At 38.7% G+C, this 23136-nt stretch overlaps 1 protein-coding gene across 1 annotated transcript; it reads right to left on the bottom strand.

Annotated features, from left to right (window-relative positions):
• Positions 1–443: 443 nt before the first annotated feature.
• ddc (dopa decarboxylase) lies at positions 444–22777 on the bottom strand. The gene is made up of 14 exons (XM_084944129.1): positions 22393–22777; positions 15922–16130; positions 15555–15668; positions 15316–15435; positions 12323–12457; positions 11044–11187; positions 10414–10480; positions 10041–10135; positions 8580–8647; positions 3936–4012; positions 3117–3136; positions 2933–3031; positions 1145–1246; positions 444–871 (listed from the first exon to the last, which is right to left on the bottom strand). Exons 2-14 carry the CDS (start codon positions 16120–16122, stop codon positions 671–673), a joined length of 1443 nt encoding a protein of 480 aa, XP_084800255.1. The 5' UTR covers positions 16123–16130; positions 22393–22777; the 3' UTR covers positions 444–670.
• Between the last annotated feature and the right edge of the window lie 359 nt (positions 22778–23136).

The raw sequence follows: 23136 nt of genomic DNA, 5'->3' as shown, positions 1-23136 counted from the left end.
AATCTGCCATTATATATTAAAAAAATACTACTTTTGCAAATTAGTTAATAAATAACTTAACCTAATCACTAGGATATTATATTAGAAATCTTTAGCCTGACACTTCATGAAGCCCTCCCTGTATCACTCATATATTCATTTGGAAGCAGTTTCTGAATGAGCACCTAAAAAAAAAAAGTTGCAGACAAACACTGAGTCAGAAATTCACAAAGTTCGCAATACATTCTTTGCTAAACTCAAAAATAATTTAGCCTCAATTCAACCACACAAAACACTGAATTTACCCCCAAACAAGTTTTACACACAGAAGACACAGAAGCGGCATAGACAAGTGCACTGTGACGTGGACAATAACGTGATTAGTGATCCGTGAGAGACAACGTGGAGTCAACAGAGGGAGAAAATGCAGATATAAAATGTTATTTTTGGAAGTCTACATATGTTTTTGTTGTTTTTGTCATAATTAGTAGATACATAAATATACAATAATTTGCGACAATGTAATATTTACCACTGTTAACTCGACTGGATTCTTTGCTGCAGACAGAAGGAGAACTGCCTCCACATTCCCTTTATGACATTTTACATCTGCAAAACTCCATCAAACGTCAGTCACAACTTTGGTTATCATTCAGGGATCAGAGTGGACGACCCCTTTTCCAGCGTTTTTTTAATGACTGGCCTCCTGCAGAAGCTCAAATGTCAGCTGCGTGATGTGCTGCCATGCTTGCTGGATGTGATGTGACTCAGTAGTGCGTGCACAGATGGCAAAGCGCAGGACAAAGCGGCCTGAGAGCTGACAAGGCACCAGATGGATCTCTCTGCTCTTGGTGATCCTTTTCAGCAACTCTTGGTTCAGTTCATTGGAGCCCTGAGAGGAGAAAGCAAGGAAGAATTACACCAGCTAGGCTTTGTGCCATGACTACTTAATAATTAGGTGACTGGATTGAAGTAATCACAGTCTTGACAGTCAAATTCCCATAGACAGGGAGCTCTGATATGTATTTTCTTAGAAATGCATTGCTAGCTTTTCTAAATAATACCCTCAGTGTTATTGAACCTTTGAGGTTTCTAGGTGACTTTTTTACTTTTTGTGACCACTGCAGAGATCAGATCATAGAGCTGTACCGTTGGGTGCTGTTACCTTGAGCCTGAAGCAGACCAGTCCCAGGACAACTTCAGCACAGATCTCAAACCTCTTGTCTGCTCGCACCAGACTCTCAAACTCCTTGGCCAGGGCCACTTGCTGTAACAGAGGATGTGAATTATTCATAAATATTTCATGAAATGTAAAAGATTTATTGTACATGCAAATAAAAGCACGTAGCCTCGTGCTTTAGGCCAAAGAGATTGGAAGACTTTTTTCTTGTCATTCTTAATTAAAACCTTTCTTTTTTCTTAGCAGAGCATCATTGCTTACTGTGAAGTAAATGCATTCATCTGATTACACAAGCATGCAGTGTGATATTTCACATTTTAGAAGAGACAATTCCTGGTGAGCTCAAATCAGACAAGTTCAAAATTTGTACTCAGCACCCATGAAATAGCCTTTATCAAAGTCTGCTCTGAAAATGTCATCTCCCTCATACTGATTTTTCTAAACATGGTACTTATCAAAGATGTTCCTAAAGTACAATTTATCCATTTAAGATCAAAGACTCTGCTGATGCATGCTGAAACGTGCGTCAATGCAGTTATCCCGGTTATATCGTTGAGCTTCCACTCAGCTTTTCCAAGTGGTAAATAAAGCCAAACCTCTGGCATAAATGGCCAACAGTTGGTTGACCGTCATCTTGTTTCTTAAGTCCCAGCAGATAATCCAGTATCACTGTATTTGATTACAAGCTAAACTCCAGTGACCTCACTTCCTGTCCTACCGCTGACTGTATGCCAGGCAGAGCTTTTCATACATATTATTCATATTTTGCGGTTTCAGATGGCTGCAGGGATCGATTCTGCTCCTGTCACTTTATTTGAAATGGAGCATAAACACAAAACAGGCTGATTTGATTGACAGAGCAGACTGGAAGAAGAGAGAGCGAGTCAGACAGGGGTCATGCATCAAAAAGAAAAGATGAAAAGAAAAGGCATGTGCAGGGTTGGGAAAGGAAATGTAGTTTTAAATAGAAGATACAGGCCAGACATATATGACTGCAGGGCTAATTATGCCGATGAAGAGATAGAAGAGGAGGGAGGGCAATGGCAGGACATTAGTGGTAAGGAGGATTAGGAGCAAAGAATTCTAGGAAGCAGGAAGGCGAAGGCATTTCCCATAAAGGCATATATGATTTCCTGAAGTGTTTTTTTTTCTTTTGGAAGTGACTGAGATGTAGAGAAGGAGGGTGTGAAAAATAAATGGAAACAGCAAAGTGAGACTGATACCACTGGCACCACTGTTGGTACAAGATTAATCTTTTTACTACATTGAGGATAAGAAACACAGGTTAGCAGGGTTACAAAGCCTGAATTAGCACTAACACACTGCTACTTCTTAAAGTAATTGATCTGTTATTTACATCAGCTCTCACACATTATGGGGAATAATTGTCAGTAATCCCTGCACAACTAAATGAATGGAATATGTGAAATCCATCCATGCTCTTCTGCTTTAGGGTCACGGGGGTGCTGCAGCCTATCCCACCTGTCATAGGGTGAGAACCTGGAGAAAACCCACACAGGAGAAAATATGCAAACTCCTGGATTCAAACCCAGAACCTTCCTGCTGTAAGGTGACAGTGCTGACCACAGCACCATCCACATATGAAAGCATATATTTGAATAACCTCAAATTGAATGTACAACAGGCGAATAAATTATCCTATTACTTCAAATTTTGACCACAAATGCCACAAATGTGAAGAAACCCTTCACATCCCCAGGAACAGGTACATTTGCCGATACTGAATGAGAGCTCATTTTCCTGCGTGTTTACCTTGCGTATATGAGCTTGCAGACCTTTGAGGCCATACATGCGAAAGACAAACCACATCTTCAGTGAGCGAAATCTCCTTCCCAGTGGGATCTGCCAGTGCTGCAGGCCGGAATTGGATAAGGAGAGAAGTTATTACCACAATGTTCAAATCATGATTATTAATTATGATAATAATTAATCTTACCCGATAATCTGTGACCAATCCTGTTGATAGAAAAACAGATAATGTTGTCCATTACATGTGCACAGTCTCAATTTTAAATAAAACCCCTTTAAACTACTCGTGTCAGCCAGCCTGCTTCCTGGTTAATAAGAATCGTAAGTGCAGTCAGTGCATTTCGAATCACAGGCTAAATGCGTTTTGCACAAACAGAATAGGCGAAAATGGCATTTTATAAGATTATAAGATTTTATAAGATACAAGATCTGTATTTTCTGAATGTAAAGCAACACACCACAGATCACAACTTGCATCGACTTAAAGCTCCAACATTAAAACAACCCTTTTAAATTCAAAATGTATCTTCTATAACAGCTGCTTTTTGCTATTATCTTAGCGTACTGTTGATTGTCCAGGTGTTGCTGTCACTGCGCTCAGCGCCTCTATCTCACTAATCACAGGTAGCTCATCTCTGCAGAATAGATGTCTGTGTTAGCCTGGACTAATAACCACTAATTAGATTGAAGAGTCCAGAGTGCATGAGCATACGCTTTTGTAAGGTGCTTCACAGCGGTGGGAGGCACTGCAGCTCTCAGTCTTTCTCTCTGTCTGCTTGACAAGTAAATTACAGTGAAAATCTGAGACCATCTGCAGGCTATAGGAGAATTTGCACAGACACACAAAGTAGAAGCAGACAAAATTGTTATATAGGAAATTCTCTGATTATATCTTTATAGTTTTTGTTTTTATTCAAGTCTCCAAGACAGGACAATAGTTTACCAATGGAATTTGGACATAAATACTGTCGACTTCTAAAAGGATATCAGTGAAAACTATAACTACCTGATTCCTGGTTTTCATGTTTCAGGTAAAGTGGTTCCATTTTAAAGGCTCCAATGATGTCTGCTCTCTCCTTCACCCTGTGGACAGGTGTTGACAAGACAAAAATGTCTTAATATGGCATTAAGCTCTAAGAAAAATGTCCAAAAATCACACTATTTAAAACTTGTACATCAAAATTGAGTGTTTTACTTTATTCGTGGGGGTTAGCCACGAAAGATTTTTAGGAAAATTCCACCTCTTTTCAACCAGTGAGTTGCAAAGTGAATATATGGTATAGAAATAATATTTAAACACTTTATTAAAACTTAATAAATGACCTTTTGGCTTTAGACCTGTATTTTTAAGGAAATCAGCATATGCTTTATGAAACAGGCTAGTCTGCTCTAGTTTTTGCATAGTTTGGAAATGAGTTATGGTTCATTATCCTGTAGGAGGAAACTGTCTCCAGTTGAGCAGTTTCAGAGTACAGGACGGTACCGTGATGTGATCAATTTCCTTCTACTATCATATTTTCTCTTTCAATCTTATTAAGTGAATTTCTCAAGCACTTATCCATTTATTTTATTTTGTGTTATAAAAAAAACCCATAACATCTAATATTATTATTTTCATTTGTAACTTCAACATCCTGATAATGCCTGTCGGCCTGTTGTTTTGCTGTTATGATTTAGTGAGACTGAGATTTTAAGACCTGTTAGTGTGTCTGTTTTTGAAACATGAGACTCTGATGCACTTGTCCAGTTGCTCCGCTGTGCACCTGAATGTCCCACTTCTCCTTCTATTCTGGTTAGAGGCAGGTCCTCAGTTTTATTTAGACATCACTGTCATCTTAATGTGTTGATATAATTGACAAAATTCATTACACTGTTCATCTGGTGAATAAGTGTTACTAGAATGCTGAAGTGATAGTTACTGAAAAAAACCTCTGTATGTCTACACACTTACACTTAATTATATCCATTTTATATAATAATAATAATAATAATAATAATAATATTTACCAATATATTCTATACCCAAATGTGAGCCAGCACACTGGACTTCTCTGAAAATGAAGAAATTGATCAAACATAACATTTGATCACTATTTTTTTTTCTTCAGGAATTCTAGTGAATAACTTAAGTTTGGCATCTTAATAAAAAAAAAAAAAATGTATAATGTGATTTCCTATTTTTCATCTATTATTAAAATAGTTCATTTGAAAATTCATGGATAGCAACATTATCTATATTGAATAGAAAAAATATAATTGTGATTAAAGTGCTTGTGCATACTGGTAGATTAACTATTACAAAAACAGTGGTAATTACCACTGCTGTGTATTTAGGGCAGCTTTGTGATTGGGTGGTTTGCACATTTGTTTAGCACCAGAAATCCCAAATTTTTTCACCACCATGTAAAATGCTCCTATTAGCCCAGATAAGCAGTTTACTGTACAGGGTGGGCCATTTATATGGATCCACCGTAATAAAATGGGAATGGTTGGTGATATTAAAGTCCTGTTTGTGGCACATTAGTATATGTGAGGGGGCAAACTCCTCAAGATGGGTGGTGACCATGGTGCCCATTTAGAAGTCGGCCATCTTGGATACAACTTTTGTTTTTTCAATAGGAAGAGGGCCATGTGACACATCAAACTTATTGGTAATGTCACAAGAGAAACAATGGTGTGCTTGGTTTCAACGTAACTTTATTCTTTCATGAGTTATTTACAAGTTTCTCTTTGTTCACAGCCACTGACATGTCGAAGAAGTTAACACGTGAGGAGCGGATCGAAATTGTGTTGATATCTGGTGAATGCAGTAACCGGGTCATTGCAGCAGATTTCAATGCAAGACACCCTACGAGACCACCCATCTCCCATGCTACAGTTAGCAAACTGCTTGCTAAGTTTCGTGAAACTGGTTCAGTGTTGGATTTTCCAAAATGTGGACGCAAGAAAACTGTCACTAATGAAGAAACATCAGTGGCTGTCCTGGCTTCATTCAGCAAGAGCCCACAGCGTAGCACTCGCCGCATGTCACTGGAGAGTGGCATTAGTCGAACATCCCTTCGGCGGATATTAGCCACTCACAAATGGTACCCTCACAAACTCCAGCTACTGCAGCATCTCAACGAGGATGACTCAGATCGGCGCACAGAATTTGCAGAATGGGCAAAACAAAAATTGGAACAGGACCCTCAGTTCACGCAGAAGATTTTGTTCAGTGATGAGGCAAACTTTTATGTGAATGGTGAAGTTAACAAACAAAACCACCGCTATTGGTCTGACACTAACCCACACTGGATGGATCGCTCCAAGACTGTTGGAACAACAAAAGTGACAGTTTGGTGTGGTATATGGGGTACAACGATAGTGGGTCCATTCTTCATCAATGGAAACCTCAAGGCCACTGGATATTTGAAATTGCTGCATTATGATGTGTTTCCCTCTTTATGCACTGACGCTGGCACGTTCCCCGAGTTTTTCCAGCAAGATGGTGCACCACCACATTATGGGTGCCAGGTCCGAGCATTCCTAGATGAACAGTTTCCTGGAAAGTGGATTGGTCATCATGGGCCAGTTGAATGGCCCCCAAGGTCTCCCGATCTGACCCCCTTAGACTTTTATCTTTGGGGTCATCTGAAGGCAATTGTCTATGGTGTGAAGATACGAGATGTGCAGCACCTGAAACTACGGATACTGGATGCCTGTGCTGTCATTTCTCCTGTAGTGTTGCTATCAGTGTGTGAAGAGTGGGAGAAGAGGGTTGCATTGATAATCCAACACAATGGGCAGCACATTGAATACATTTTATAAGTGGTCAGAAACTTGTAAATAACTCATGAAAGAATAAAGTTACGTTGAAACCAAGCACACCATCGTTTTTCTTCTGACATTACCAATAAGTTTGATGTGTCACATGGCCCTCTTCCTATTGAAAAAACAAAAGTTGTATCCAAGATGGCCGACTTCTAAATGGGCACCATGGTCACCACCCATCTTGAGGAGTTTGCTCCCTCACATATACTAATGTGCCACGAAAAGGACTTTAATATCACCAACCATTCCCATGTTATTACGGTGTATCCATTAGACCCCATTTCTACAAAACTGCTCAAAGACGTCCTGCCATTAATTAATGCTTCAATCTTAAATATGATTAACCTATCTCTAATAATCGGCTATGTACCACAAGCCTTCAAGGTGGCTGTAGTTAAACCTTTACTCAAAAAGCCATCTCTAGACCCAGCTGTCTTAGCTAATTATAGGCCAATCTCCAACCTTCCTTTCATATCAAAAATCCTTGAAAGAGTAGTTGTCAAACAGCTAACAGATCATCTGCGGAGGAATGGCTTATTTGAAGAGTTTCAGTCAGGTTTCAGAGCTCATCAAGATTAGGCTTAAAACTTTCCTTTTTGCTAAAGCATATAGTTAGGGCTGGACCAGGTGACCCTGAATCCTCCCTTAGTTATGCTGCAATAGACGTAGGCTGCCGGGGATTCCCATGATGCATTGAGTTTTTCCTTTCCAGTCACCTTTCTCACTCACTATGTGTTAATAGACCTCTCTGCATTGAATCATATCTGTTATTAACCTCTGTCTCTCTTCTACAGCATGTCTTTATCCTGTTTTCCTTCTCCCACCCCAACCGGTCGCAGCAGATGGCCGCCCCTCCCTGAGCCTGGTTCTGCTGGAGGTTTCTTCCTGTTAAAAGGGAGTTTTTCCTTCCCACTGTCGCCAAAGCGCTTGCTCATAGGGGGTCATATGATTGTTGGGCTTTTCTCTACTGTACAATATAAAGCGCCTTGAGGTGACCTTTGTTGTGATTTGGCGCTATATAAATAAAATTGAATTGAATTGAATTAAATGGCCCACCCTGTACATTTACCCCTGAGACCACTTTTATACCTTCTTTTTACATTTTCTGAGGGGTACCTCACATTTCTTAATGTAACTGTGTGCAACAGGGTTGCTCTTCTGTTTTTTTTCTCTGGTGTTCTTAAACAGGAACTGTTCCTGTTTTCTTACAGCAACCTCGTATGCACTCTTTTTTAGTGTTGCCATGTTAATCTGAGACAGCCGTATTATGCTAAGAATATAAGTTGAATTCCTGTGTTTTTAAAATAGTTCTAAACCTTCTACTCTTTTTAATAATTTCCATGATTATATAAATATGAGATTTTTGATGTGTCCTCAGGCATTTACACCCTACACAGGACACCTTTTTTGAATAAGGTCATTTCAATGATTTTACACAACATTAGGCTGTCTTATTGGTTATATTGTTATATTGTCAACAGTAAGAGAGTACGAGACAGGCAATGGAAAATGTTTTTTAAGATCCTCTTCCTCTAACCACATGTTGAGTTTCTAACTGTTTCCATCTTGTGAAGCACATGTCTCGTTTTGTGGATGCTGACAGAAGAGGCAGGTGGAAGGCGTGAGTCTATTTTTACTGTGCAAATGACTGAGGTGTAGATGGATATCAGTAGTCATTGTTACTTCATGGGAGCATGTGTGAGGTGAACTTGAAAAAAAATTCTGGAACAAAACAAAACAGTACTGGATACTATAAATGGTGTGTGTAATGCTCCCTTTTTTAAATAATACTTATTTAACTATTGCTGCTGTCATATCTGGTGTGTGTTAGACATCTTACCACATCGCGGAGCAGTCAAAGTTGACTAAAAGCCACTTGTGTGGGTTGAAGTTGAAAGAGTCTGCAAACTAAAATAAAAACCAAAAAGTTAGCCACAGTGCTGAATCTTTCACTCACATTTATAAGGCTAAAAAAGAAATCAGCAGAATGTCAGTTTAATATTTGAGGCTCCGCTGAAGTTTGAACAAAGTGATCGGAGACCAAATAATCCTGTAAAAATTTTAATTTTTTTTGTACACGCTTTGTACATGCTTATTTAGTCTTACTAGTGACAAGAAAATCCTATCACCAACATTATTATCTAGACAGAAGGTGTCACAGTGCATTTGAAATGCAAAAGAGGAAGATCCAGCCATCAAGCTCACAGAATACACTGGAAATAACCCTTTCCTGACAGGGTTCATTCAAAGAGAGACAAACCAGTCTTAATCTGCTCTCATCTTTTTGTTGGCTATCTTCTGTAATATCCTTTTCCCTACCTTCACAAATGCAATAAGACAGCGCAGAGAGACAATGTGATATAAACCCCTGTCTGAGAGTTGCCATGCTGACTGATTCAAAGTGGGGGGTGGTTGCTTCCTCGTCCCCGTCATTCATATCCTAGCAACCATCACTTCAGCAGGGCTGCTCTCTCATCCAAAAAGGACCGGGCTTCCTCTTCATGCCCTCATCCAGTCATTTTCACTGACCTCATAATGCTTCAAAGTTATGCAGTAGAACTACGATGCTATAAATGAAATCCAACTATTGTTACATGTGGCTTAAATACATTTTTTTGTCAGTGACATTTATATAATATTAGAAATTCTAAAATGATGTATTACAGGTACAAACCCAAAATCAGCACTGGCAACAGCCACACTAAAAGAGAGGATGGAACAACAGCTGTTCCTTTTACAGTTAAGTCTGTTTTCTCTGTGTCTCCACCAACATTGTTTGAACTTGTGTGTCTAATAAACAGTGATATATAAAGGTCTAACGCTGCCTCAGGAAATTACTCTGTCCTTATCTCTGCGTCTCTGCACAGCTTGGGGAGCAACAGCTGCCTCGGCAGCCTCAAAAGGCAGATTGATGCTCAGCGGTTTATGCTGATTGTTCGGTCTAACACTCAGCCCTGCACGCTTCCTCCTTGACATTAACGTTATGCCCTTTTCAGACAGTATACGGTTAGTGTTTGCTTTCATAGATGCAACGGCCGATACTACACGTGCAATCTGGCAGGATAGGTTTAGCACCGCCTAAATTTCTGACCACAATTAAACCACATTAATCACACGGAACCACATTAGTCACTGTACCGGCAATGATTAGAGTTAAAATTGTGCCGTGCCACTTTTGTGTTGGAGGTTCTTGTAGCAATCGTGATTGTAGAACCTTCATGAAGGACTAAAACATTGCGGCTAAGATTAGTCAGGGTCTTAGTGCACTACATGAACATGACAACTTGTACGTTTTACTCACCTCAACACCGTTCAACAAAGGTCTAAATTCTGGACAGATGAATGCACTCCCAGCATACGCCGCATCAATGTGCATCCACATATTTTCCTCATTACCTGAACAAGAAAAGGAGACATTATAAATGTTTGTCATTTATAATGTTTGTCAGTATAGATAACTACTATCAAATATTCTGGACCATCATAAAAATGAACTGAGATTATTCAGAAAACTGACTTTTTTGTTCTTTCTCAGCAAATTCATGAAGTGCATTTGGCATTTCTCTTCCTGGTCTTATTAAATCAAAGCCACTCTCAATGTGCTTGTAAGGATTTATTTGTGTGCTACAAAACAGAAAAAAACGAGTGTGTGCGGCAGCGACTTGTTGACTCACATAAGGGTCCCAGCTCAGTGAGGTGATCAAAAGCACAAGAGGGAGTGGTGCCCAGCGTCGCACAGAACTGAAACATACAAATAATGGACACACCAAAGTGCCGTGTTTCCTGTGTTTCCAATTTGACTGTCACAACTGTAACACATTACATTTCAATAATTTTATCCAAGAAAACAAAATACAAGTCGGTGTTGCAGCTGCTGTAAGACATTGCTTTTATATCAGTTTCTAAAACATAGATTAAAGATAGGTTATCACTCCTGACACAGCCATGATTCAGAGCTGCTGCCTTCTCTTTAATATTGTTCACTGATAGTGATCTGTAGGTCCAGATGAGCCAGGGATTATTGTCCTTAACCGGATAGACATACATTATATTCAACAGAAACAATGTTATCCTTCAGCAGAAGCCTCAGGGTGTATACAGCTGCATCACAGGCTAATTGTATCATTGTGGCTAACAGCTGACAGACGTGTTGCTCAACTGCTTGTAAGCTTTAGTAGCAAAAGCAAAGCAATGACAAATGAGAATTTAATTCCAAACTGTTAAAATCTATATTTTTTGGTTGCCGTATGTGTCTTTCTGTGTGATAGTTAAGTAAATGCATGGGGAGTTTTGTCTTTTCCTACATAGAAAGGGATGAGTCCAGCTGCTTTGTCCTCCTCCACCATCTTCTTAAGCATTTCCTTTCTGACAGCATAACGGTTATCTGTAGGCACCTTCCTCATCATGACTGCTCCAATCAGAGCAGCACGCTCCACTGAAGAATGAGCCTTAGGACAAAAGAGATCCAGCTCAAGTGAGAACAACAATTCAATCAAGTTCTTGGAACACCTGCTCCTTTAAGCAGCTGCATAAAGCTGCCATGCAAACAGCTAAGTTCAACTTTATGGATACTAAATGATTTTATCTGATTATTATGCAGGCAAAAGGTCAGAGTGCACATGTCAAGTCTCACAGCAATCAATTGCAGACAATCAGCTTATTAAAACAAAGCGTTAATTCGTTCAATACGGAGCTGGAACAATGTTAAGTGGGGCTGAGATCAAACAACAAAGTACTATAAACTGCACAGTATGAAGTCAAGTATCACTGTAAGTGACTCAAAGTATTTTAGCCAAAATAGTTGTGATGTAGTTTTATGCCATTTGATTCATGCTGTAAAATTTAAGTAACACAAACTAAAGATGAAGATTTCTTTCCTGTGCTTAATTTGTTTTTGGCTGTGCACAATACTAAAGGAGATTACCACTAAACAGATAACTATTCACTGTGAAAAAGGCATATGTTGGATGGATTTGTTGCTCCTGAACAGGCAGTAGACAAAAATCGCTGATCTCCCTGTAAAGGTCGGTGTGGCCCTCGGGCGACTCCATAACACAATCACAAAGTCAGCCTGGTATTAAACCTGATCCGAGCGCGCTACTGCCTGGCTGACCCTCTGTCTTCCTAAATTGCTGTTACTGACGTAACCACTGCCGTCACATGGACTGCCGTTTAACTGAGTCTACTTAAAGAAAATCTGTGTTTGTAATGCATTTCATTTATCTTTATGTCACAGTTGCGTAACTTAATATATCCGCAGGTATATAGTTTTAAGCTGTTTTGAAATATAGCAAAGCTAATAACTTGCATGTGAACTTTAGATAAATGCAAACACTGTGACTATAGTTCTTCACAGTTGTAATAATAAACCAGTAAATGTTAAAGTGATGGAAAAAAAATAAAATTTAAGTAAAGTTAGTAATTTTGACATGAATTGTAGAATTAATGTAGAATTATGGACATGCATCAAGGCAAGTAATTGCATCGTTTATATGTAAGTAAAGTTGATCATTTTGATCACATCAGGAATTTGCATCAAATAACAGAAGAAGAGGAATAGTAGAAAGTATATGTTGCTCTTACTTGGTCAGATGTGTATGCCACCAGCTTGGAAAGGATTTCAGACTCAGATTTTTTGGCATTGATCGCCTGGACCCGTCTGACTGCTTTACAGCGCGCAGCGAGCAAAGATATCAGGGTGGCCTCACTGGCAGTTCCCTGTTGAAGAATTAAGGAGGCTGTGAAGCAAAGCCTTGCTGCTGTGGATGTTATTTGACTGTAAAAAAAAAATCAGATGCTACATGGTTGCCAGTCAACGCCAGTCATCCTTTTGTTTACGATGGACTCTTGGAGCTTAATTATTGGTTTTTAAAGGCAGGGTTTCTGCAGGTGTTCTACAAATTGTCTAGAATGTTGCTGCTGTGTCACATTACTTCTATCCTCTTTGCACTGGTTCCCTTTAAAATTTAAGGGTCAGTTTAAGATTTTTGTTGATCCGTTTCTTTGCTCTTAATAGTCCGAAGCCTCCCTTTATTATTGAACTACTTCATCTGTAACTGTTAGATCTTAGATCAGCAGATCAGTGCTTATTGACTGTACCTGAGTTCAGGTTAAAGACAAAAGGAGAGGACAGCGCTTTTGTTTTGTTGCTTTTATTTTTGTTGCTTTTATTTTTGTGGCTCCCAAGTTGTGGAACTCACTTCCATTGGAGGCAAGATCAGTGAACACTGTTGATAAAAAGAAGCTGATGTCCTGTGCAGGATTGCCTTTCATTAGTTTTATTAATTTATATTATTTAAATTTTTGTATTGTTTTGTTTTTTAAGGACTTTGTGACTTTTGTTTTTTGAAAAGTGTGATATAACAAACTTTAATTCTTTACTTGTAAAAATTAGGCATTCAATTATTATTTATATTTCATTTTAGAATAATGAAAGCTATTAATAGAGAATTTAATTTCCATCTTTAAACCCTAGACGATGTGTTATGCATGTCTATATGCATTTCAATCTGAGATATCTGTGGTCCTCTATGAAAATTATTTAATGATAAGGATTCTATTATATCTCTTTTGTTAATTAACTTTGTCGGTATGAAACTTTGTTTGATTAAACATGTAAGTTTTTTGTGCTGGTGGATAGTCCCTTTGTCTGCATGACTCATGTCTTGACCAGAAAAAAAGAAATTTGGAAATTGTTGTTTGAAAATACTCATCAACCAGCCAGCTGATACAGTGGCAACTGTTGGAGCTGGATAATAATAAAGTGAAGCATGGCTTCTAAGGTTTGTGGAGTCATTTTCACAAGGAGATCAATGAAATGTTAAAATCACCCAATCAACAGGCACAAAGAAATTACATCAGTGGTTTTTAATCAAACTTTTGTCACTGACTAACTCCAAGGGATGAGTGTGAGGCTTGAAAACTTGTGCTAGAGAGCTGGGTGGAAGGCTTGGTTGAATGTGATTTTAGGATTTTGGACATGCATATAGATCAGTAACCGGCTATAAGGACATCTGAAATGTGAAGATTTTGTAAATATAATAATAACAATGCAACCTTTCAACAGAAGCATATTGTAAGTATTTTCAGATGTGAAGGCGGGAAGCGCTAACCAATCACGACTCTGAGAGCTTGTGCAATGTAGTCATCATGAAGGAGTTTAAAGCTTTCTGCCTAGTCAGGTGGTAAAACTGGGTTTATGACTCTGTGTGTAGAAAGCTGCCTTTTTATTTTAAAAGGTTTTCAGATAAAGGGTCCCTACTACTTTGTAAATGAACAAACCATGTAACAAACTGTTTTATGAGGCGATGTGAAAATCACATTAGACTTTGGGACCATATCTGGATGCACTGAGTATCCTGGTTTGTAAATATATCAAGAACTTTGACCTTTAAAACATAATCAAGTGTACTTCCTACTCATTCTCTTATTACAAATCACTACTAGGAGCATGAGGACACAATGGGTTTTGAGCCACTTGGGTTTTACACATTTCCAGCTTTCATACACCCGGCTGTACCAATAGGAAAATGTAGCCTTTTATTTTTCATGTATATTTGATTCTACCTTTTATCAGCTGAAAAGAAGAACAGAAGCCAAGATGTAGTACTGCTAAAGATGAACTGTGTAGTTTCAAGAATTTAACATGTTTTTGAAATAAATGTATAATGGTCACACACACAAACATACACACACTTTTTTAAACTGAAGCCATTAGTCAATTAGCACATGTAATTTTTTTAAGTAGTATTTTTCTCTGTCATCATGATTCATACGGGGTAAAAAGGGAACTCTAAGGTCACCAGAGGTTCTTTTTAACCATCCCACTTCCCCTTTGTGTTGGAATAAGGTTTATAATGATAGGTCTGCAACGTGCGGTCACAACACTCAATTAGCCTTGCTGCAGCGAGAAGAGCCTCATTCGTTGCCATAGTGAGCTGGTAAGCCGTGCTAAAAAAGGAGAGAGGCAAGACAGAAACAAAAACACGATGAGCCAGATGAGCACGCACACAAAAAACACGCCCTCACACTCAGGTGGTCACAATAGAGGAGGCATGAAATGATCTGTCATCAGAGTGTGCTCTCATGCTCCACCATTCAACATCCCATTAACACACACACACACACATATATAGAGTGTATCCTCAGCTATTGCTTTCTGTATTTCTGTCAATGGAACACCAAACTAATGCTTAGCCTTTTTCCACACGAAACAATCCCAGCACCATCATTGTCATCTCTGCCTGCCTGTGGATGACACATTAAAAGGCAATTTCCTGCCAATTTTCTGCTGGATTGAACCAGACGGAGGCAGAGACAACAAATCAATAGCATAAAAGCTGGTGATGAATATGAGCACAGGGGCAACCAGGTTATTTGTATACACATAAAGACTTTCAAAGTCAATCTGCCCCGAAACTTTTAAACAATAACATGTATAAAAGTGTCAGTTAGAGCCACTGATCTATAAGCTAGTGTTAAAATATGCAGAAGCTGGTTGGACTCCTTGATAGTGGTAGCCAACCAAGTGTTTGACCAAAGCACACATGCAATGAACACATACAAATGACCGTTACCTGAATGACACCACCTCCACGGCCATGTGTCCCAGCTATAAAACACTCAGGCAGCTGAAGCATCTTCCCAAGCCAATCTAACATCACTGTCTCTAGCTCGGTGCAGGCTGGGCTGGCAGCCTGAAACCACACGGCCAAAATGCAAATGAAAATGTCAAACACTTCAGAATTTGCATATAGGTATGGACTAATTTCGAAATGCTGAGTCAGATACAGGAATACAGAAAGGTTTCAGTTACCCAGGAAAATCCAATGCAGCCAATAGCTCCACAAAGCATGTCGGCCACCATGGCAGGGTAAGAGGATGCTGCTGGAAAGTAAGCAAAGAAGTACGGGCTGTGCCAGTGGGTGACCTGGAAAAACACAAAACATAGTACAAGTGGTTATCTAAATTCATCTTATTCCTTATTTTGAACAGCTAATTGACCATCCTATATGGCACAACAGAGTCCTAATATCCTGCAAACAACCCTTTTAAAAGCTGAAGCTTTAACCAGCAACCAGTTTCTACCAGATCATCTACTAAATTTAAACTTGCCTGTACCTCAAAGATATCTAAATTACAAATGAATACATTTATACCCCCAAAATATATATAATATATACCCCTGGCATTATGACCCTCTCGACGTCTTTTATAATGTCCTCATAGCTTTCGGGCTCCAGTGGTGCCTCATTGGGGATTAAAGAGCGAAGATATCCTGGTTCCAGATCTGGGTAGACGGGTCGCTTCTCTATGTTTTCTAGGTAGTCGGCCACATAGTCTACCATCTCTTTGCCTCTGCGTCGAAATTCTGCTGCATCCATGGTACAAACTGTAAGACAGCACAGACACTCATTACCTTTCAGTTTTTGTTGTTGCTTTGACTGCTTATAAATGATTTTGGTGTGTTTTAAGATTAAGATACTACAGAGTGGTACCAAATATTTAAAAGAGCAGTTATATTAGCACACAGAAGTTTGACCTTTGATCTTGCTGTAAGATGATGCTAAGTTATGTCCGGAGTGTTTGATCATGAGGCGTTTAAAATACATAAAAGCAGTTAAAAGTTACATTTAGTCACTCATTAATAAATACATATACACTCACACTCACTCAATCATATACACTTCATCACCTGTACTGGCTTAGACCCTCTTTTGATTTCATAACTGCATTAATTCTTTGCTGCACAGATTCAACAAGCTGCTGGAAACATTCCTCAAAAATTTTGTTGCAGCAGATTTGTCAGCTGCACATCGTTGTGTTCAAGAAACCAGTTTGAGATGACTAGAGCTTTAGGGCGTAGTACGTTATCCTGACAGTAGTGGTATACGACGCAGTCTTCTGCAGCTGTAGCCGATCTGTTTCAAGGCTGTGCATTCAGAGATGCTTTTCTGCAAACGCTGGTTAAAATAAGTAGTTATTTGAGTCATTGTTGCTTTCCTATTAGCTTTAAAGAGCCTTGCCATTCTCCTCTGATCTCTGGCTTCAGCAAGGGACTGTAACCCAGAAAACTCTCTGTGTGCCTAAAGGCTTTGACTTGTCGTCATGTGATTTCATGATTAGACGTTTGAATCAGTTATTATATGTACAGTATCTGTACTGTAAATACTGTATATAAGCACAAACATTCTGGATATATTTGTCTCATCTCAAAATATAATTCTATTTTTAGAGACAGCTCAGGGTTCAGTATCTTACCCAAGGTTATATGAGAATCTGCTTGGCCACTTGAGCATTTTTACACATGCCACATATCCTGATTCTTTAATATTGAGGATAAGAACAAACCAACACTGGCCCAGATGAGTTCAGTCAAACGGTGATTTTATTAAACACACGCGTGGGAAGATGTATACTGTAACAACATCAGCATAGATCTCCGCTAAAAGCACACTTCAAAATAGTTTTAATGTCAGGGTTCAGCCCTTTCTTGGGTCAGCGAAGAATATAACATGCATCAGTTACAGTTAATGATTGATTAACAGTTAATGACAGTTAGACAAGTTCCCATTATCAGCAACATTTTTACCATACATGGCTGTTTGTTTCAACCGTCTCCCCCTCCCGATGGTTCCTGATGACTTGTTCATTTCACGTTTATTTTAACACCTCTTGCATCAACTGTTACTATGCAGGCACAAATGCAGTTACCAGCAAAATGTATCTCTCACCTCTGACCTAGAACTTCATCTACAGTTAGTTGTGTCTGTAAGCGTGCTTGCCTTGGCCTTCTTGTGCTCTGGTCACCTTACACAAGAGATCACCTGGACATTCACGCCAGACGAAGCTTATGACCCTCAAAAGGACTGAGCGCCAACTCTTTATGAGCACATTTGCGAAGTGTGTATAAAAATAGCTACAACTACGCATTTAATAGAAGTTTTAATAAGGTGGCACTAATGCAAGCCATGTTAGCACTGATGTATTTTCCTTTTAATTCCGCACACAAAACTTGATTAATCCTGGAGTCACGTAGCCATACTCATTCGGGTTTTTCTAATTGCTTTCTTCTTTTATTTTAGTCAGTTTATTGAGTTTTTCATAGTGAATAGTTCTTCCATTGAATAATTGTTACAGAGGTTTAGAGGCAAACAACATCCTGGCATTTTAAACATGGGTCAGACATGGATCCCAGGTCCTTTCAAATAGCCTAATACAGCATTACTGGCCAGGATTACCTTAATTTCTTCCAATGTGAGAGAATAAAGGACCTCCCCAATTCAGCGTGTATACAGTAAGTAGGTGAGGCTGGAGATTTCCTGTTTAATAGCATTAGTTATCTGGCCAGCAGAACTGTGAAAGCTTTTAAATTTAACAGGAGTGAAAGTAGCCTCAGTGAATAGGGCAGTCATGGCATTAGGAGTAACGTCCGCTCCAGTTAACGTGGAAGACATTTAAAAGATTTCAGACAAGAAATCATGGCATTTTCGCATAGAGGAAACACAGTATCAAATATTTTGCGTGCTGAGCTTTAGCATAGGGAGCTTGATGTAGGATCTGACATGGGACAAGATTGTGTCTGTTCATTCTGACAGTAAAATGAGAAATTCCTTTTGTATTTATCCTGGCAGCCATGGAAAGATTTAGGAGTAAGTATTTCTATTTCTATTTATTTATTTATTTATATAGCACTTTTAATAACAACAGTGGTGTTGACCAAAGTGCTGTACAAACATACAAATTACACAATAAAATAACACACAATAAAATAGCAATATCAATTAACATCAATGCCAAATAGCTAATAACAAATGAATAAGTAAATAACGCTCATGCAGTATTAAAAGCCAGTGAGCAGAAATGTGTTTTAAGATAGGATTTAAAAAGGTTAAGGGTAGGAGCCTGTCTAATGTGGAGAGGCAAATCATTCCACAATTTAGACTGCACGACCGCAAATGCACGATCACCGCTAAGAACCAGCCTCGACCTTGGTGTGGCCAAGAGCAAGAGATCACCCGATCTAAGAGCTCTAGGGGGAATATAAGGCTGCAGTAGGTCTGACTGATACCCTGGGGCCTGTCCATTCAGTGCTTTATAAGTCACCAATAAGATTTTATAATTGATTCAAAAATGTACAGGGAGCCAGTGAAGCGAGGCAAGCACTGGGGAGATATGCTCATGTCTCTTCGTTCGTGTCAAAAGATGAGCAGCAGCATTCTGGACCAGCTGGAGCCTTGCAAGACAAGTCTGACTAATGCCTAAATATAGAGAATTACAATAGTCCAGTTGGGATAGGATGAAAGCATGAATTGCCCATTTTAGGTTTTTAAAAGACAAAAAATATCTCAAAGTGGATAAAAGCCTCAGTTTAAAGAAAGACCGCTGTACAACTAAACTAATCTGTTTCTCAAAGGTGAACTTATCGTCAAATATATAACCCCCAAATTTTTAGCATGCGATTTGATAAAAGGTTCTAAACTGCGAAAATTAAAATGTGAGGTTCTAGAATTGCAACTTGGTCCAAAAACGATCACTTCGGTTTTATTTTTGTTGAAATTGAGGAAATTAGAGGCCATCCAGACCTTAACTTTGCCAAGACACTGAAATAAAGTTTCTAGGGAGGCAGAACTGTTTCTCTTTAGCTGAAGATAGATCTGAGTGTCGTCAGCATATGAATGAAAATTAATATTATATTTCCTGAAAATAAGACTCAGATGCAACATATAGATAGAGAAAGGAATTGGCCCCAGTACAGAACCTTGGGGAACACCACAAGTAAAGGGGGCTGTGGAAGAGGTAAAATCTCCAATCTTCACTGAGAAAGTCCTATCAGAGAGGTATGACCTGAACCACTCTAATGGAGTGCCTTTGATGCCGCAGTGCTTCAACCGAGAGATCAAAATGCTGTGGTCAACAGTATCAAATCAAGTCAAATCCAAAAGCAGAAGCACAGCTGAATCGCCTGAGTCAGTGGCTCATAAAAGATCGTTAAGAACTTTTAAAAGTGCAGTTTCAGTGCTATGAAAAGCTTTAAAACCAGACTGAAACCTCTCGAGAACATTGTGACCATATAGAAAAGATTGCAGCTGAACAAATACAATCTTTTCTAAAAAATTTTGACTGAAAGGGGAGCTTTGAAATAGGCCTGAAGTTTGCAAGTACAGAGGATGAGAGATTACGTTTTTTAAGCAATGGCTGCACAACAGCATGTTTAAAACAGGCTGGCACAACACCTGATTTAAGACTGCTATTAAAAATCGCTAAAATGTAAAGGGCTGTGAGGACAGATCGGACAAAAGTAACAAAAAGGTCATCTCCGTACAGGGCCATGCAGATGACCCATGGTATTTCTGACTGTGCCAGGATCATAACAGGATCAGACAGTAATGCAAAGGGCTGCCTTGTAGAATGATATAAATGAAAATATTCAGAATCATTTCACTCAAAAGCTGATGAGAGGAAATGTATGGTAATATCACGCATGAAACTAATTTTACCCCAATCCCAATCTACTCTGTCAAACGCCTTCTCGGCATCCAGAAGAAGCATCCAGCTTTAATATGAATTAAAACTTCTAGTAGAGCAGTTGGAGAGGAGTTATAAACTATACTAACGACTTGTTTTTTTAATCAGTGAGATATAATCCTGGTTCAGAGTTTGAGGGAGTATGCCTGTATTAAAAGACCTGATAAACATCTCTAGCGGGAATGTGACCGCCTGCTTCCAAAAGGTTTTATCAAGTTCAGCCTGGGCTTTCACAGCTTTGTGAAGATTTACCTGCAACCTCGACTGGTGTGACAGGACGCTCCAGTTCAGATTCTGATCCAGAGCAGGGGTGCTGAAACTGTTTCAAATGGCCTATAATCTATCGAACATATCTCTCTTGAATTAATTTCCTCTGTTTTCTTTGTGTTATTGTTGGGTCTCCATCTTACATTATAAAGCATGTAGTGATTTGGTGTATATAAATAAAATGGAACTGAATGACATCAAGTCATTTTGCACCTGAAAAAACATTCCTGTCACAAAGTAAAAGCCAAAATCATTTTTTGGAAATTAGACCTTTATATATGCTTTATTTATCTACCTAAAAGGTATCACTGACACTAACAATGCCAAGGGCAGCAGAAATGGCACCAATAACATCCCAGTTCTATAAAGATTTTAATGCAGAGTCATAAAGACACTTTTATGCATAACCCTTTCTTAAATCCTGTTGACTACAGTCTATTTCCCAATATACGCAAAGACAGACATTTAAAAAAAACACTCAGAAACATCAGAAATTGGCACAAACCTGGCAGCACTGATAAAACCTGTCTAAAAAGGGATTTTTCATCAAATTTGGGAGCAAGACCCACCTTTATGTCAGAAATGTGCTCCAAGAAGATTATAAACCTGCCAGCAGAATCAGAAATGTTTTTACCATGAACAAAGGGAGAAGCTCTACAGTATGTATAAGAAAAGCAACATCTCTTAATTTACTGGAAATCGATGAAAGATAGCTTTCTCGACGCAGGTTCTTTTCAGTCTAGTATTATCTCTAATATGAGTTTCCTGCAAGTATATGACAATCAAGGTGCTGTAAATACTAGAAATGCTAGATGATTTCTTAAGCTGAGCCATAAATGGTAAATGGCCTGCATTTATATAGCGCTTTTCTAGTCCCTAAGGACCAGAGACAAAGATTTCAACATGTGACCAGAACAATAAAAGGAAAAGACAAGAGAGGAAAAAAGGACAAAGACAAACAATTCTAAATATACAAGCACACTAAGCACAACAGAAGCATTTATACAATTATGTGTGTTACTTCTGCCCACAATAAACCAAAACAACCTGTAAACAACAGAAGAGACAGTGATGTCATTTTAAATTAAAAAAAGAAAAGTAACTTTTTTTTAAGTAAACAGAATTTTTTTTAAAAAATACTAATAATTCAGCATCAGTATGCTTCAAGTAGAGCACTCCATATTATATCCAAGTCTGTGAACAGAGACAGCAGCAGCACAGCACATAGCTGACGCTACATGCTGGAAATGTAGTTTTAAGTCACAATATTTAGGGGCGTTTTTGTATCTGCCAGAATAACAGCTACAAGTATTCAATCCTGCTTAGTTTATACAAACACTGAGCCACAGTCATTGAAAATGTGCATCAATTGCACAACTTAAATGTTTGCTTAAATCTCTCTGAACACATTAAACCAGCCCAAAAGCTCCATTTGCATTCACTGTATAGAGTACAGGCATGGTTTCATAACAGAGTGTCAGTTTCATAAATCTGTTCAAATCAAGCCACCATCAACACATTGTTAACATTGAATTTTTTCAACACATTTAATTTCCATTTCACGCGTCTCACAGTAACAAGCAAACCTTTTGCAGTCCTACAATAAATGAACAGAAGCACAAGAACACAAGCTTTAAAGACATTGTATTTGAACAGAAATGACTGTCAAACTGCTGATTCAGTGCCACAACAGCATATGAACATTGCCCCCTGAGCTCCACTACTGCTATCATTCAACAAGTGTTTCACCCTGCAAGTCTGTCCCTTGTTGAGATGACAAGTGAGTCCCTTATCCTTATCCTTATCCCAAATAGGATTACACATGTTGCATGAATATCTGTGTGTGTCTGTATACTCACATCTACAGGTGAGCTTCAGCTTCAGCAGCGGTGTTTGGATAGTGGATCTCTTCCTTTAGCGTCCACAAAGAGACCGACAGCTAGGCACGTGGTGAGTGTGTTTGTGTGTGTGTGTGTGTGTGTGTAAGCAGGACAAGAGACATTTGCTCCTTTTATCTTGCCACTTACCACCCTCATCCCACCAACCCCCACCAGACCAGCCAATGGGAATGGGGCTCATGGCCAACGTAAGAAAGACTGATTCACAAGGAGTTCCTGGAGCTGCTATTACCATGTCTCTACACACACATGTACATTGCACTCGTGCACACAGTGCATACAAACACACAAAAACGGGCACTCAGTCTTTTTACATATATTTTTACCACATCCTCTAAATGTACACAGATATAGACATACAGACATAATTAGCACTAAAATAATGTGCACATAAAGATAAAATAAACAACTAATAACAAAAATAGTGTTAGTAATTTGTAATTTTATGATAACGCATTGTACTTTTGCACAGTTAGGAGGTACTTTTTTTGTGACAAAGGAAAAGCCTAATGCATCCAATTTGAAACCACCACTAAATAAAGTGGTTGTTTACACAATTTCTTTGAAATCACACTGAAAAATATTATGTTTTTGTAAACCAGCCTGGTGTTATTATTGTTTTCATTTTTGCTCATTATGAGCTGTCCATGTGTGTTACATATATGATGTGGAAATCAACCTGAATTCACTGTAAGTTTATGTGAA

The sequence above is a fragment of the Perissodus microlepis genome, chromosome 11 (genome assembly GCF_051167445.1).
Source record: "Perissodus microlepis isolate ML-2025 ecotype Zambia chromosome 11, ASM5116744v1, whole genome shotgun sequence".
Taxonomy (NCBI): Eukaryota; Metazoa; Chordata; class Actinopteri; order Cichliformes; family Cichlidae; genus Perissodus; species Perissodus microlepis.
This window is presented reverse-complemented; position numbering and strand designations above follow the sequence as displayed.